The 14704-nt window shown below is 40.7% G+C and overlaps 1 protein-coding gene across 7 annotated transcripts in view; it reads right to left on the minus strand.

Annotated features, from left to right (window-relative positions):
• NPHP4 (nephrocystin 4) overlaps window positions 1-14704 on the minus strand; it is a 205788-nt gene that overhangs the window by 58936 nt on the left and 132148 nt on the right. For all 7 annotated transcript variants that reach the window (XM_030222550.1, XM_030222549.1, XM_030222546.1 and 4 more), the window contains one exon: window positions 11516-11696. In XM_030222550.1, coding sequence (XP_030078410.1) covers window positions 11516-11696 — 181 coding nt within the window. The remainder of the gene's footprint in view (window positions 1-11515; window positions 11697-14704) is intronic.

Below are 14704 nucleotides of genomic sequence, written 5' to 3' on the forward strand. Positions count from 1 at the left end.
CAGTTCCCCAGGACCAGAGTCGACCACCCTAACCACTAGGCCACTTTATTAAGTATTGAGAAATACAATATATAGGAAGATACACAATACAAATACTAATTTCCGTTCCGAACAAACTTCCCAGTTGCAGACTACAACATACAACAACAAAGTAGCCTCAATACAAGAAATTGGCAAGCATATATACACTTCCAGTATTTATCAACAAACGAAAGTGTATAAACTTGAAAAGACCCTATGCCTCAACCCACCCCCCCAAACCATAGCAACCCCTATCCTACCCAACTTCTTCCCGCCCCCCCCCCCCCCCCAACAACTCAACTCCAACAGACTAGCTGTGGAGTCAGGTAAAAAAAAAAAATACGATACTGGAAATCACTTGAGGAGGCACCGTATAGAATACCATGTGCTTGTTTCTAGCATATTCTTCTAATAAAGGAATTAGGAAAGAAGAGAAATGCATTCCCAATCATAAAGTATCTGACTTTTCAACTGATGACATTATCACCATAATACTAAATCAAAACATTCTTTTATTTATCAGATTTCTTAGTTGCTCATAAAAAGTAATGTTCTCAGAGCAAGGAACAATATTATTAAAATAAATCAGTTGAAGAATGAATCAGAATCATAAAAGCTGAAGAGGATCATAAATTACATTAAAAAAAAAAAAAGCAAAGGACAAACAAGACCTAAAACCATAAAAAATTAAAAATGACAGAGACATAATACAAATGAAATTACTAAGAGTTACTTCAAGGCTTCCAAGAAATAGGCCTTGACAAGCTTTTCGAAGAGTGCAGAAAGTTGGCAGCGTACTGAACCTCGTTTGATAATCAATTTCACAAAAAAAGGATTAATGCAGTTGAAGGCTTGCTTTCTAGGGCTGCTTTAACTGGGACTTTCCAAGGAAGGTTCAGTCAACAATAATGCCAAAAAGGAATACAGTGCTTAACTAGAAGTATAAAAGCCCAATTGATACATTAAAGAATCTGGCATCCGTATACCTAAGGATTGGTACACAAAGTGGAGTATCTTGCATTGCAGGCTATAAAGAGTTCATTAATCTTTATTGAGTTTCAATGCAACAGAAAACAAAACAATGAAACCAAAGAGTGCAGGTAACAGCTGATACAAACAAATCCATTTAGTTCTGATCTTCTTCCAAATATACTGCCACTGGTTTCCACACTTGACATGTAAACTGCGCCTGACCTGATTTTTCCAAGGCAGAAAGCTCTTACTTACAATAGAGAGACATTAAGTTCCACCTCATATTGATTTCAAGGTAAATGTTACTTTTCCAATTGGTCAATATCATTTTAATGGCAATGGAAAGCAAGAAATCTAGTAACTATACATTGTGCATAGACAATTTTGTTTTAAACCCTAATGATCTACAATTTTATTGTAAGTCAATTCTTTGGGAATGTGCAATATTTTCTGGATATGTGTCCATACATAGAGACAGGGACAATAATGTAACATATATAAAAATGTTTCCAGTTGTGACTGGCAGGACCAACACTTGTTTGATTGACTGTTCGCCAATTTGTTGGCTTTTATTGGCATTCACACAGTGCTAAGCACCAAAAAAGGAACACAGTAACACACAAGAACACAAGATTGCAGATAAAGACCTGAATAGTGCATCCAGTTTGCACAACAAGGTGCCCAGAGCCGCACCCATCACTCTGTGCAGGTTACACTCGTTCATGACTGAATGGCATCACAACCAGGGCAGTCAGCAATCTGTCACCATGTGTGTCACATATAGGCAGTTATATATGATGCCACAAGACCACAACACTATGGCGTTCACTTTCAAAAGAGAAAAATGTCTCAAAAGCAGCACAAAGTGCCAGATGGACGTTTTTCACAGGAAAATGTCCAAGTTGCGATTTTCAACACTCAGAATTGGGACGGATTTCTCTGCAGTTCATCTAAATTGCAAGGGGGCGTGTTTTGGGAACGCCCAGAATTTGGACACTTTCCTGGGATAATGGAACAAGATAAAAATGTGTAGGGCAAAAAACTGGGATGTTTTTTTTATTTATTTATTTAATGCATTTGTATCCCACATTTTCCCACCTATTTGCAGGCTCAAAGTGGCTTACGTAATTTTGTTAAATACAGTTATTCCTGGATGTCAGGTACAATTATTGATGTGCAGAGATTAATTAAGGGAAGAAGTAGAGAGAAGAAGGAAAGCATTTATTAGGTATATTAGACGGTGGGTTTTCAGAGGTGAATTAGTAAGGTTCTGGGTTTTCATTGTAGGCTTTGTTGAAGAAATGTGTCTTGAGGGATTTGCGAAAGATAGTTAGTTCTGTTTAAATCACGACTAAGTCACAAAAAGATGCCCTAACTGACAAGCTGATCACCAGAGGGATTAAGATGTGACAGTGACAGTACATACCAGGCTGTGACAGCTTCAGATATTATAGCCATTACTATTAGAGCAGCAAGCTGGTCCCAGGGGTATGCTAGTTAGTGCAGTGGACTGTACACAAAGGGACCCAGGTCTACATCCTACTCTAACCAGTACACTTGTGGTGGAAATTGAAAGCCTTCCAAAACCCACAAATAACAACCGCACCTATAGATAGGAGACACCTGCAGACCTGAGGGCTTTTGTAGTGGTGTACAGTTAGGTACAGTAGGTTTTTAGGTGTTCCTGGAGAGCTCACAATATAAAATAAGAGTGTTAAGGTGGGATTAGAACCTGGGTCCTTTTATGTGAAGTCCACTGCACTGACCACTAGGCTGTCCCTCTGCTCTGCTTGAATGTGTGTGTGACCAGTTAGGAATGGTGTCATACAGCCTTCCCTATGGCTTCTTTCGGTGCATTTTTCTCTACGCCTTTTTTTTTTTTAAATATGGTACCTAAAGAAGTACTGAACACAAAGAAGTCTGGAAATTAGCGATTTACGAACCAATAAAATAGACATTTTTCCAGCTCGAAAATTGCTAGGTTCAGGCTGAGAATTTTGGACGTTTTTTTAACCAAAATATCGACAATTGGCCTTGGATATCATATTGAAAATGCCCCTGCATGCCAATAGTCCAAAGAGTGCTTTTATTATTATGACCTGAGCATATTTATTATTAATACATGATTAATCCAAACATATTGCTAAATAACAACATTTTACTCTCCAATTCCCCTCCCCCATAGAAATATACAGCACCCACACTTGTAGCATATGATATCAATGTGATATAAAAAATATGCTTACTTGATCCTGATTTGTTTTTGCCATTTTTGGGACAGACTGTAGAAGTCTGATCAGCACTGCCCTTATTTTCCAGCTATGCAACTACTGCATATAAATGATATCTGGGGATTCTTTCCTTAAATATACCATAATTTTCTTTATGGGGTTGTTATCCCCTTCACATTAAGAGAGAGAGAAACTTAATATTTGCTGTCATTAGCATCTAACAAATGAATACATTTGGCAGTGATCAAAGGGATGGAACACAATCGTATCCAATATCTCAAGAAAGGCCAGCAGTATGATCCTGCACTTCAAAACATATACTACTACTACTATAAATCATTTCTATAGCGCTACCAGTCGTACGCAGCGCTTTACAATTGAACATATAGCACTGCTACAACAGGCAGCTCCCAGAGGAAGCTCAAAATTAAAATATAACATATTACAACTCCCCTACCCTTTTCCCAATAACACAAATTCTAATACAATTTACAATATCCATCATACATACCTGTCAAAATGTAGAAGTGTTACAGTCAACCACGCTCAGAGGCTCTTTTACTAAGGCGCACCAAAAAATGGCCTACGTTGGTGTAGGCACGTGTATTGGACGTGCACAAGTCCATTTTTCAGCGCGCCTGCAAAACAGGCCTTTCCCCCCCCCCAAAAAAAATGGACGTGCAGCAAAATAAAAATCAGTGTGCGTCCAGTTTGGGCCTCAGACCTTATCGCCACCCACTGACTTACTACTACTATTACTACTACTTATCATTTCTTTAGCGCTACTAGACATACGCAGCGCTGTACACTTGAACATGAAGAGACAGTACCCAATCGACAGAGCTTACAATCTAATTAGGACAGACAAACAGGACAAACAAGAGATAAGGGAATATTAAAGTGAGGATGATAAAATAAGGGTTCTGAACAAGTGAATAAGGGTTAGGAGTTAAAAGCAGCGTCAAAAAGGTGGGCTTTTAGCTTAGATTTGAAGACGGCCAGAGATGGAGCTTGACCAGCTCAGAAAGTCTATTCCAGGCATATGGTGCAGCAAGATAAAAGGAACGGAGTCTGGAGTTAGTGGTGGAGGAGAAGGGTGCAGATAAGAGAGATTTACCCAGTGAACGGAGTTCCTGAGGAGGAATGTAGGACTTATAGGACTTAGCAGTAAGGTCTCACGTGTTTACCAGGAAGTAGTCATCAGTGCAGTAGAAAATAGAAGTTATTTTCTGCCGCGTGTTTTGGATGTGCGTAAAAATTAGAATTAGTGGCTGGGGCACGTGGTAACTGGGTGGTAGTTCTAATTTGATGCGTGTAGGTGCCTACGCGTCTTAGTAAAAGGGCCCCTCAATGATCAACAGAGATACGATACTTAGATTGAATGACAACTGACAAGGATTACAAACCCAATATAAGGTAGAATCAGGGTAGTCCTTTAAAAAACAAAACAAAACCTTATAAATAGAAATTAAAAACCATAAGTGAGCACAATGAAGTCTTTGTATAGTGTTTTCAGGATCACTGAATGTTCATGTAGAATTAAAGCAGAACTAAGGAGAAGTACTGAAGTGACTTGCATCATCAAGTCCAGTTGTTGGTTCAGAAGGCAACCAGTGGCAAAGACAAGTGACGATCTTACTTCCTAGCACTGGTCTGCAGAAATGCATAGAAACAGTCATAAAGGATGCCTGGGCACAAAGGAAACAACACAGAGTGTGGATTATTACAAAGTCCTTGCTCAGGTCACAACTACCTGGCAGAAACCCAAATAGTAGCAACATTTCCATGCTACCAATCCCAGGGAAAGCAGTGGCTTCCCCATGTCTATTCAATATCAGACTATGGACTTTTCCTCCAGAAACTTGTCCAAACCTTTTTTTAAATGCCTTGCTGATAACACATCCTCTGGCAATGAGTTCCAGAGCTTAACTATTTGTTGACTGAAAACATATTTCCTCCTATTTGCTTTAAAAGTATTTCCATGTAACTTCATTGAGTGTCCCCTGGTCTTTGTACTTTTTTAAAAAGTTAAAAAAAAAAAAAATCAATTCTCCCCCACAAGCTGGGGGTGGAGCTACTGCCGGCTCCCACGTTGGACTGGCAGCAGCTCCAGATTGGCATGCAGTAATCCTGCGGTGGGCTTACCGCCACTTAGTAAAAGGACCCCTTAATGATCAGACTGAAATTTGGCACTTTATTCTTGTGCCCCAAATCTTCACGAATTAACTCCTGGTACTCGTCTGACCTCAGTCTACTTAAAAAACAGTACCAAACACTTGAAAGACTATGGAAAACATCTGGGTCTCCTGCTGACCTCCAGAAATGCAGGAAACTCCATTGTGAAAACAACTACTACCTGAAAGAAGCTAAAAAGGCATTTATTACTAAAGAAAAACTGCAAAAGTCTTCTAATTCCACTAAAGATCTCTAGTCTATTTATCAACAACTGACCACTTCACAAAAAGCCCCACCTAAAAATGCCCCCACAGCAGAAACTCTATCGCTGTTCTTTATTTAACCAAACCCCTACCTGTGCAGCCTGTTCATTCGAGTAATACTTCTTGTATGGCTTCCCAAGAGCATTCCTTAGTCTGGCTCCTTTATGTGGTCCTCATTTCAAAATCAGTCTCTCGTACCCCTGAGAAAACTGATGGCTAATATGAACACCACATACTGTCATAGTGATCCTTTTCTCTCTTCCTGGCTGAAGGTACCAGAATTGTGTTTGCTCCCCACCTTGTTGTCTATACTGCAACAGTATAATCATGTAATACCACACAGGGATGCAATATAATAGTGTTAAGCTTGATGAAATGATGTAATCAATAATCAATATGACTATGTAATCCATGCGAATGTATACTCAAGATATAATCAGTATATAACCAAAGAAGTATTGATTGTTATCAATATATATATATACACATATGTAAGAGTAAGAGTAAAACCTGCATATTAATAGGTTTTGAAATATTATTGCTGTAGTTATAGTATGTTACTTGATCGCAGATATGGGTAAGCCCCAAGAAGAATTGAAATAACCAAAGTAGTGCCTACGTTATAACCTTAATTCAAACAAATCTGACTATACCAGTTTTCAATTAGACTCACTCGATTCTATAATTTTATAGGATACCTTCTGGAATGGATGGTACCATGGTTCCTTAACCCTGGTGTCACCCTATGAGATAGGGTGAAGAGGGGAATGTTAATATGTGTTCTAGCTTGAGACCTATCCACTGGAATGGTGGTGGGCCAAGCCGCACAGCTTGGAACAGCTGGAAAGCACTAATTAGGCCCAATAACCTACTGATGGCCTTATAGCAGAGAGCCTGCAAAAGCAGGGCTGCTTGGTGAGTTTTAATGAAACCTGGTACAACTTTCAAATTGAGTGTAACACTTAAGATGAGGAAATTAGAGATACAAATGATAAAAGTTTGGTTCTTAAGATGGAGAATGTCTTTGAGAAAATGGCTCCTGGTATCATAAGATATAAAAACACATGATCTCTGTCATAAGATCAGAAAAGAGGAAGTGAAAGTGTAAAAGTTGAAATTATTAAGCAATCTTTGGGAGGAGGGGCAGGTGGGCACCTGACTGGAGGTCATGACTCACAGATTAAGTAATATTAGAGAAAAAAATCCCTCTCCATAGACTTGTATTGGGACCAAAGACTATAAAAGAGATGAGAATTAGACAGATTTTTGGAAGATTCCCCAACGGCTCTCCGAGGGCGAAGCTCTGTCCAATTGAATCTAGAATCTGTCTGACGAATGTACCAAATTGAAGACCTGATTTTGGTGAGAATAAACACTTTATTTCTGTGAACTATTTCTGTCTTTATTTCTATTTATTCTTTACCTGTCATTTGTGCTACAAAATAATCCACACACAAGTAAGGCGCACTCACTGAACCAAATTGGGTTGATTTTTAATAGTATATATGTGGGAACATAAATGGCCCAAGATACACTTAGATCCTAATAGACAGAAAGCTGTGGTCATGGGAATTAGATTTGAACTGAGCCTTCTGATGCCTCCCCAACGCAGATACCCATGGGAAGGGGTGTCACTGGAATTCAGGGAGGCGGTTAAAAGGATCTTAGAAGAACAAACCCTCTGTACACCTTCGTGTGGAAAGAGCCAGCGGGGGTCTAGAGAGGGTTAGATTAAAAACACTATCAATAATCTCAATCTGTCCAGTGGCCAGTTCCCAGACCTTTGGAAGTTAGCCATAGTTTGCCCCATTCTAAAGAAACCCACCCCTAGACCTAGCAATCCCCAGTCATTACCACCCCATTTTCAACCTCTGCTTCATGTCCAAAGTTCTAGAAAAAGCCGAATTCCATCAACTTTGAAATCTGGATAAATTTCATACTCCTTTGTCTGGTATTCAAAACTTTACAATAACAAACTTCAGAGATCTTGACAACTAAACTACAGATCTACCATCTGAAAATAGCGTTAAGGTCTGCTGGTTATTGTAGCGCATCATTTTGTCCGTTTAGGGGAATTTATCCGCAGAATTTTTTATATTGCTGGACCTACACTATGGAACAAGCTACCCATGAGATTTAAAAATATCACCAACTTCAAAGAATTCAAAAAAGACCTTAAAATATTACTGTTCCTACAGGCCTCCAACTGGGGAAGATACCCAAGTATCTGCCACTAAATGTTCAGCGTAAGATACACAGTATCTCATTTTGTTCTAACACATTCCTGTGATTTTCCTACAATGTTTATATACTGTTTTATGTCTTCTGTTTTATTATGAATGTTCTTATTGTAATCCACTTAGGATGATGCATAATGAGGAATATAAGTTTTATTACAAACTAGTAAAAAAGGCCCGTTTCTGGCTGAAATGAAACGGGCGCTAGCAAGGTTTTTGGCGGAGTGTGTATGTTTGAGAGTGTGTCTATGAGAGAGAGAGTGAATGTGCAAGTGTGTGTGTGTGTGTGTGTGTGAGACAGTGAGAGTGGGTGCAAGTGTGTCTGTGAGAGAGTGTGTTTATGTGAGAATGAGTGTGTGCGAGAAGGTTTTTGGCAGAGTGTGTATGTTTGAGAGAGTGTCTGTGACAGTGACTGTGTGTGAGAGAGAGAGTGAATGTGCAAGTGTGTGTGTGTGAGACAGTGAGAGTGGGTGCAAGTGTGTCTGTGAGAGAGTGTGTTAATGTGAGAAGTCTATCCTCTGAGCAGCAAACATCAGGAACAGCAGCCATTTGTTTTTAATTCTAGGAAAAGAAAACATGAATGATAAAACTGAAAGTAAAATAAAGATTGATTGAAACTCCCCATCTCCCCCAAAATACAAAACAAACCTCTAAAACAAATAGGCATCATAAAGTTTCACCGGGAATAAGGGCTTTTCAGAGGAAAGGACACTGCCTCCTCCCATATCTGTTGCTCTGAGGATACAGTTCAGGCAGGTCGAGTCATAAATCTTCCCTCTGTCAAATTTCTCGCTTATCATGCAGTTAGACAGCCCCACATCCTGCTACTTCCATGTGCAAATGTGAAATTGCTTTTTTTTTGTTTTGTTTTGAAAATCTGTTTTAAAACAGACCATTTTCCAGGGGGTTTTGGCGAGACTATTGCAGAGGGAGGAGAGAGAAGAGACTGTCTTTTGCTTTCCTGTTGATTTAAGGTGCGCCTGAGATCTGACGTGCTCAGAAGTCATTCGTGAAACTTCTGCCACTTCGCTTCGTCTTGCAGTTGCCCCTTTGTGGATTGGGGGGGGGGGAGGGCAGCTGGATATGCGCACTCCCTTTGGCTCCCCGCAAGAGCACCTGGCCTTCAACTTCCCTTTCTTCTTACTGACCGTTGTTCAGTAGTTTAAAGCTCTGAGACTTCCTTTTCGAGAAATGCATGCTCCGCCGGAGGAGAGAGCGAAAGCTGCAGAACAGGAAAGAGGCAGTCGAGGCGCAGCCGTGATGGGGGTGGGGGTGGAGGGTGTTGCGTAGCCAACTTGGGGGGGGGAGGGGGGCGGCGACTTTGGGGGGCGTGGCGGAGGGCGGATACTGCACCTGCAACGTTGTAATGGGACGTCATCTGTTGTCCTGAGGCCACGGGGAGGGGGTTCAGAGTCCTGACAGGGGGAGGAAGACGGAAGAGGGAGGTCTGTAGCTGTTCTGTATCCACTCCAGGGTGTTTCGTAGGCAGGGGGAGGAGTAGGGAAACACGCTGCGCGTGTTTCCCTACTCCTCCCCCTGCATGGTTCATGGATTGGCAGGGGAAGGGCTTGGGTGATGCGGGCACTGATGGCTTTTTCGTTTCGTTGAGTGTGCTCCGCCCTTGACGTCGTCACGTTTGACGCGTGGGCAGGGCAGACACTCAAAGAGCAAAAAGCGGTCTCTGCCACCTCACTTTAGAACGTTGGGAAAGTGAGGCTTCATTATAACGTTGGAGGTGCGTTTTATATAGAGAGATAAATAAATCTATCATCTTTTTCTGAAAAAGTATCAGCACTGCACCCCTTCAGTCAGGATACTGATCACACTACACAACTGATGACAGAACTTCTTAGTGAACTATACTCTCTTCTCGATCAACATAAAATAATTTTTTTCCGTTTCACTAGATCTTTCAGTGGCCTTTGATCTCGTTAATCATTCACTTCTTCCTTCCTGTCTTCACTTGGGAGTTTCTGGCAAACTTCACTCGTGGCTTACCTCCTTTCTGTCCCACCGTTCTATTCCGGCGTCATCCCTAATTCAATTTCTGAGTCGTGGGAACTGCTGAACCTACATGTAGCCCTCATTCAATCCACTGGCATCTAAGCTTACTTCTATGCTGACGATATGCTTCTTATTTACCCAACTTATCCACACTTGTCTTCGGTCAATCCCTCTTCAGAAATGTCTTGAGTTGGTTTCCAATTAGTTATCTGCTCATAAGATAGTACTAAATAAGGATAAAACTGCTGCATGCTGGTTATCTGGGACCCTCCCCTCCACCCAGTCACTCCGGTTACCAGCTTCTGCTACCTAGGAATTATTCTCAACTCCTCCATCTCTATCTTACTACAGATATCACACTTGTCTAAGGTTAGTTTCCTCATTCTTCGTCAATTACGTGCCATTCGTCATTTTTCCAATCACAATACTTTCCATGTGCTAATCCTTTCTTTCTTTATGTCTCGTGTCAATTACTGTAATATTGTCTATGCTAGTCTTCCACGCACCACATTAAAGAAACTACAAACTCTCCAGAATACAGCTATTAGGCTTCTCTGGTATGGACGTCGAAATGATCACATTACTTATTTGCTAAAAACACCACTGGTAACCGGCTGCGGATCACCCATAAGATTGCAACATTATCCTTTATCGATTTCAGATTAGGAACTCCCAACTATTAGTTTCGTCTTACGATTCCATATTCACCCGCTAGGGTCCTACGTTCTTTAAACAACTACCGCCTTGGTCCTAAGGCCACACAGTTGGACTTCACTAGGCGTACAGCCTTTTTCTTTCTTTCACCATTTACCTGGAATGGTCTCCCCCTCTCTATTTACAACAACCCCTCATTCAAGAAATTTAAGGTTGAATTAAAGACCTGGCACTTTGAACAGGCTTATGGAGATACAGACTGATTGGAACCACCAGACGAAATTTAGACTTCTTCCCTACTCACTGCCTTCCTTCCCTGTTCCTGTCCCCCTTTTTCCTCTTATCCCTTCTTGTGTGCATGGTTTACTGTCCTCTTAATTTGTAGTTCCTTTCCTTTTTCTAATTTGTTTAGTTTGTATATCACTCTGCTTGCCAGTTAAAGTAGTTTAACAAGTACCAATAAACTATAAGGTGAATTACATTAAAAATAATAGAGAATACAACATTCCCTTCACTAAAACTCCATCCAGAGCTAAAAGTTCAAACATTGCACAGTGTAAAGCCAGGACTAGATAAAACTGTTCTCCTAAAGTGGAATGGGATAACGACCCTATAATTAGGTGGAAAGTAGGATGACCAACTGAAACCAGATAACAAGAAAGCAATCTGCTTGTAATTTAATGTAAGAACCATCACATTAAAAACATTCGTTTGTGAAAGCATGGGGTTGATATCTCTGTGATGATTTGGTAAGAATTGTTTTTATTTGTCTGTTTTTTATGTGATCCGCTTAGTTGTAGGTGGAATAGAAATTTTTAAATAAATATTTCCGCCGTGACTTGTATATTAAAATGTACTACAAAGCTCCACAACAAGTTCATGTTTCTAAGTACCGAATATTAATATTTCTACATAAACCTTTTGTAAATGCAACAGTCAGAATGTCAAGTATCCTTACCAATATTGCCCAAGCGCAGGTGAAGTCTGCCTTTTACAACAGTATACACTCCAATAGGTTTGACTGCGCCATGTTTAGTCATGTCTCCACTCATCACCATTGAGTCCTGTTCATATTCTGTTGTAATGACCTCTAGTTCATGAGACGCCTGAACTGCAGTCCGTCCCTGTCGAAGTAGATGCTACAAAAAGAAGTACAGTCATGTTAAGCGGGAGCACCTATAAAGTTCTATCAGAAGGGTATTTGCTAAATTCTTGAATGCGTATCCAAGCCTGTACCTCCTCCCCCTCATGCCCTCCTCAAGAAGGGCATGAAGTTTCTAATGCTAAGAGGGCAATTCTTTAACAGGGAGCCTGGTACGAGCCTATTCTATAAAGCAAGGATGGGCAACCTTTATACAAACAGAGTCGCGTGAATGTAGTACTAACCCTGGCAGACTGCAACATTATATAATGTTGGAACTGGAAATGCACAAAGCTCCAAAGACCTGCGTATGCCTTGTAGCGCTATAGAAATGCTAAATAGTAGTAGTAGTACCTTCTGTAATATATAAATAACGATGGAAACCAAATGCTAGAGCGGCTATTCTGAAAATATTTGTGAAATACAATATTTAAAATTGACAAAACTCTGGTTAATGCTTTCTATGTATACTTCCCATGATCTTGCAGGCCACATTATATTTAATAACGGATTGCAGGTTGTCCACCCCTGCTATAAACAAACACAGGTGCCTACATGTTCACTGAATATTTAGGTGCAACACTAACCACCAACCATAGGGTTGGTATAAATGTTTGAATCTAAGTGCTGTAGATACATGCATAACTTACAGTATTCTGTAAGTTACACGTGTAAGTTTAAGCCCACTTTCAATTACACGCTATATATCTACGTATTTAGGGGTCTTTAACAAAAGGAGAAGTGCCTATGCCAGTGCAGTGCATATCAAATCGGCATAACCATCCAGCTAGCGCATGCGACTAGTGGCAATTCCAAGTATGGCACACACCGAAAACCCCCGGTGGAAAATAATTTTGTATTTTCTACCTCATGGGCGTTCCCATCGGTAATCGACAGTTGGTATGCGCTGGACGGTTACCGTGCGGGTAACGCGCTAGCCCTAACCGCTAAGTCAATGGGTGGCGTTAAGGGCTCAGGCGATAAATAGATGCTTGCTGGCTTCATTTTGTCGCACGTCCCATTTCCCAGCCCAAACCCCCCCTTTTTTTCCCCAGGCGCTGTGGAGAAATGGTCCAGCATGCATCCAAGTGCCCACACTACCGCAGGCCACTTTTTGGCAAGCCTTTGTACAAGGCCCCTTACTGAATAGTACTAGTAGAATTATGGCAGTTACGTGCTCTATAACATTTAAAAGCAACAAGTAGGTAAAACCGTTTTTTTTTTTTATTTAGACTGATTCCTTATTTTCCAGTTAGGATATTAAGATCATCTCATAAAACTTTGTTTGCAGTACCCTTTTTCTGAATTATTAATCTAGACCAGATTAGATTAACTATTTTTAGTATAACAGCACCTACAATTTGTAATTCACTACCCAGTTATCTATGACAAGAGGCTTCAAACAGGGTATCAAAACATTACTTTTCCAGAAAGTATTTTTTTTGGAGTGCAGTGGAGGAGTGGCCTAGTGGCTAGAGCACCGGTCTTGCAATCCAGAGGTGGCCGGTTCACCTCTGGATATTTCTCTGTCCCAGGAGGGCTCACACTCTAAGTTTGTACCTGAGGCAATGGAGGGTTAAGTGACTTGCCTAAGATCACAAGGAGCAGCAGTGGGATTTGAACAGGGCACATTTGGATGACAAGACCGGTGCTCTAACCACTAGGCTACTCCTTCACACTGAACTTCCTCTTTGAACCTACTACTTGAGCTATCAGCCAATCAAATAGCTTTAAGCTGTCACCTGATAATTATCATGCATACTTCTCTGCAGGCATGCCCTCCTCTCAATGTACATGCTCAGCACAAACTTTCAACCGGCCAGAACATTTACAGATTACAACTATTTATTTCTGTCACTCCCCAGTCTTGCTTGCATGTCTCCTCCAAACCTCTTGTCTTTAATTTGAACACTGTACAAGCTCACCGTGAACTAAAAGTTCTTCCCACACCAAGAGACATATATAGTGCATGCTGTACCCTCTTGAGCAATTTCAGCACAGCGAAAGTCTTTCTACTGTTTTTCCATAAAGCTAGCAATTGTAAGAGTACAATGGCACTGATGGCACTACAGAAAGCAGCTGTAAAACTGAAAGTAGTTGAATGCTGCCACATAAGTACGAGGCTTTTTTCTCCATTTTTATGATTAACTGTGTGGGTTTTCAGGTTGACGTTATCTGCAATACGTTTGGCAATATATGTTTGCGGCTTGTTCTTTATGTTTTAGTTGCCATTTGGTGATATTGTGACTGATGAGAATGAGCCATAAATAAGATGACTGGTTTATTGATAGGATTTTGAAATCATAATTTCTTAACTTATAGAGGAGTATATGCGGTAAATATTAGCATCTATGTTATAGAATTACATCCCATCCCTCTGGGTATCCCCAACCAACTAGGGATGCAGATCAGTTATCCCCTAAATCATCTCTAACCAGTAATACTAGAACAGAAGCATGACTCAGCCAATCAGGCCAAAGCTGAACAGAACCACCCACTACCTGTTAGAGATAGAGAAATACCAAACAACTGTAAGTTACATAGTGCCCTTATGAGGCAGAGCTGAGAATTCTGTATTCTCTATCTCTACCTGCTGGTCAATGGACACAACCCACAGATTTCTGGTCAAGTCTGACGCTGACACTAAGAAAATTACAACCTTCTTTTTTCTGTATACAATTCTCTCAAATCTAGTCATAAGCCTGCTTATAAAGCTGGCGGAGGAAAACACCACCATGTAGGCCAGGCAAGTGCCATACCTCTAGTGTCCAAATTAAAAAAAAATTTTCTAAGGGGTCCTTTTACTAAGGTGCACTGAAAATGGCTTGCGCAGGTTTTGGGCGCGTGACAATTAATTTTTCAGCGCACATTCAGCCCTTTTTTAAATTCTTTCTGAAAATTGCGTGTCCATTTTGGGTCTGCGACCTTACCGCCAGTCATTGACCTAGAGGTAAAGTCTCACGCGGTAACCGGGTGGTAATGACTTATGCGCACCAAATGCCACTT

This window comes from Microcaecilia unicolor, chromosome 13, assembly GCF_901765095.1.
Source record: "Microcaecilia unicolor chromosome 13, aMicUni1.1, whole genome shotgun sequence".
Taxonomy (NCBI): Eukaryota; Metazoa; Chordata; class Amphibia; order Gymnophiona; family Siphonopidae; genus Microcaecilia; species Microcaecilia unicolor.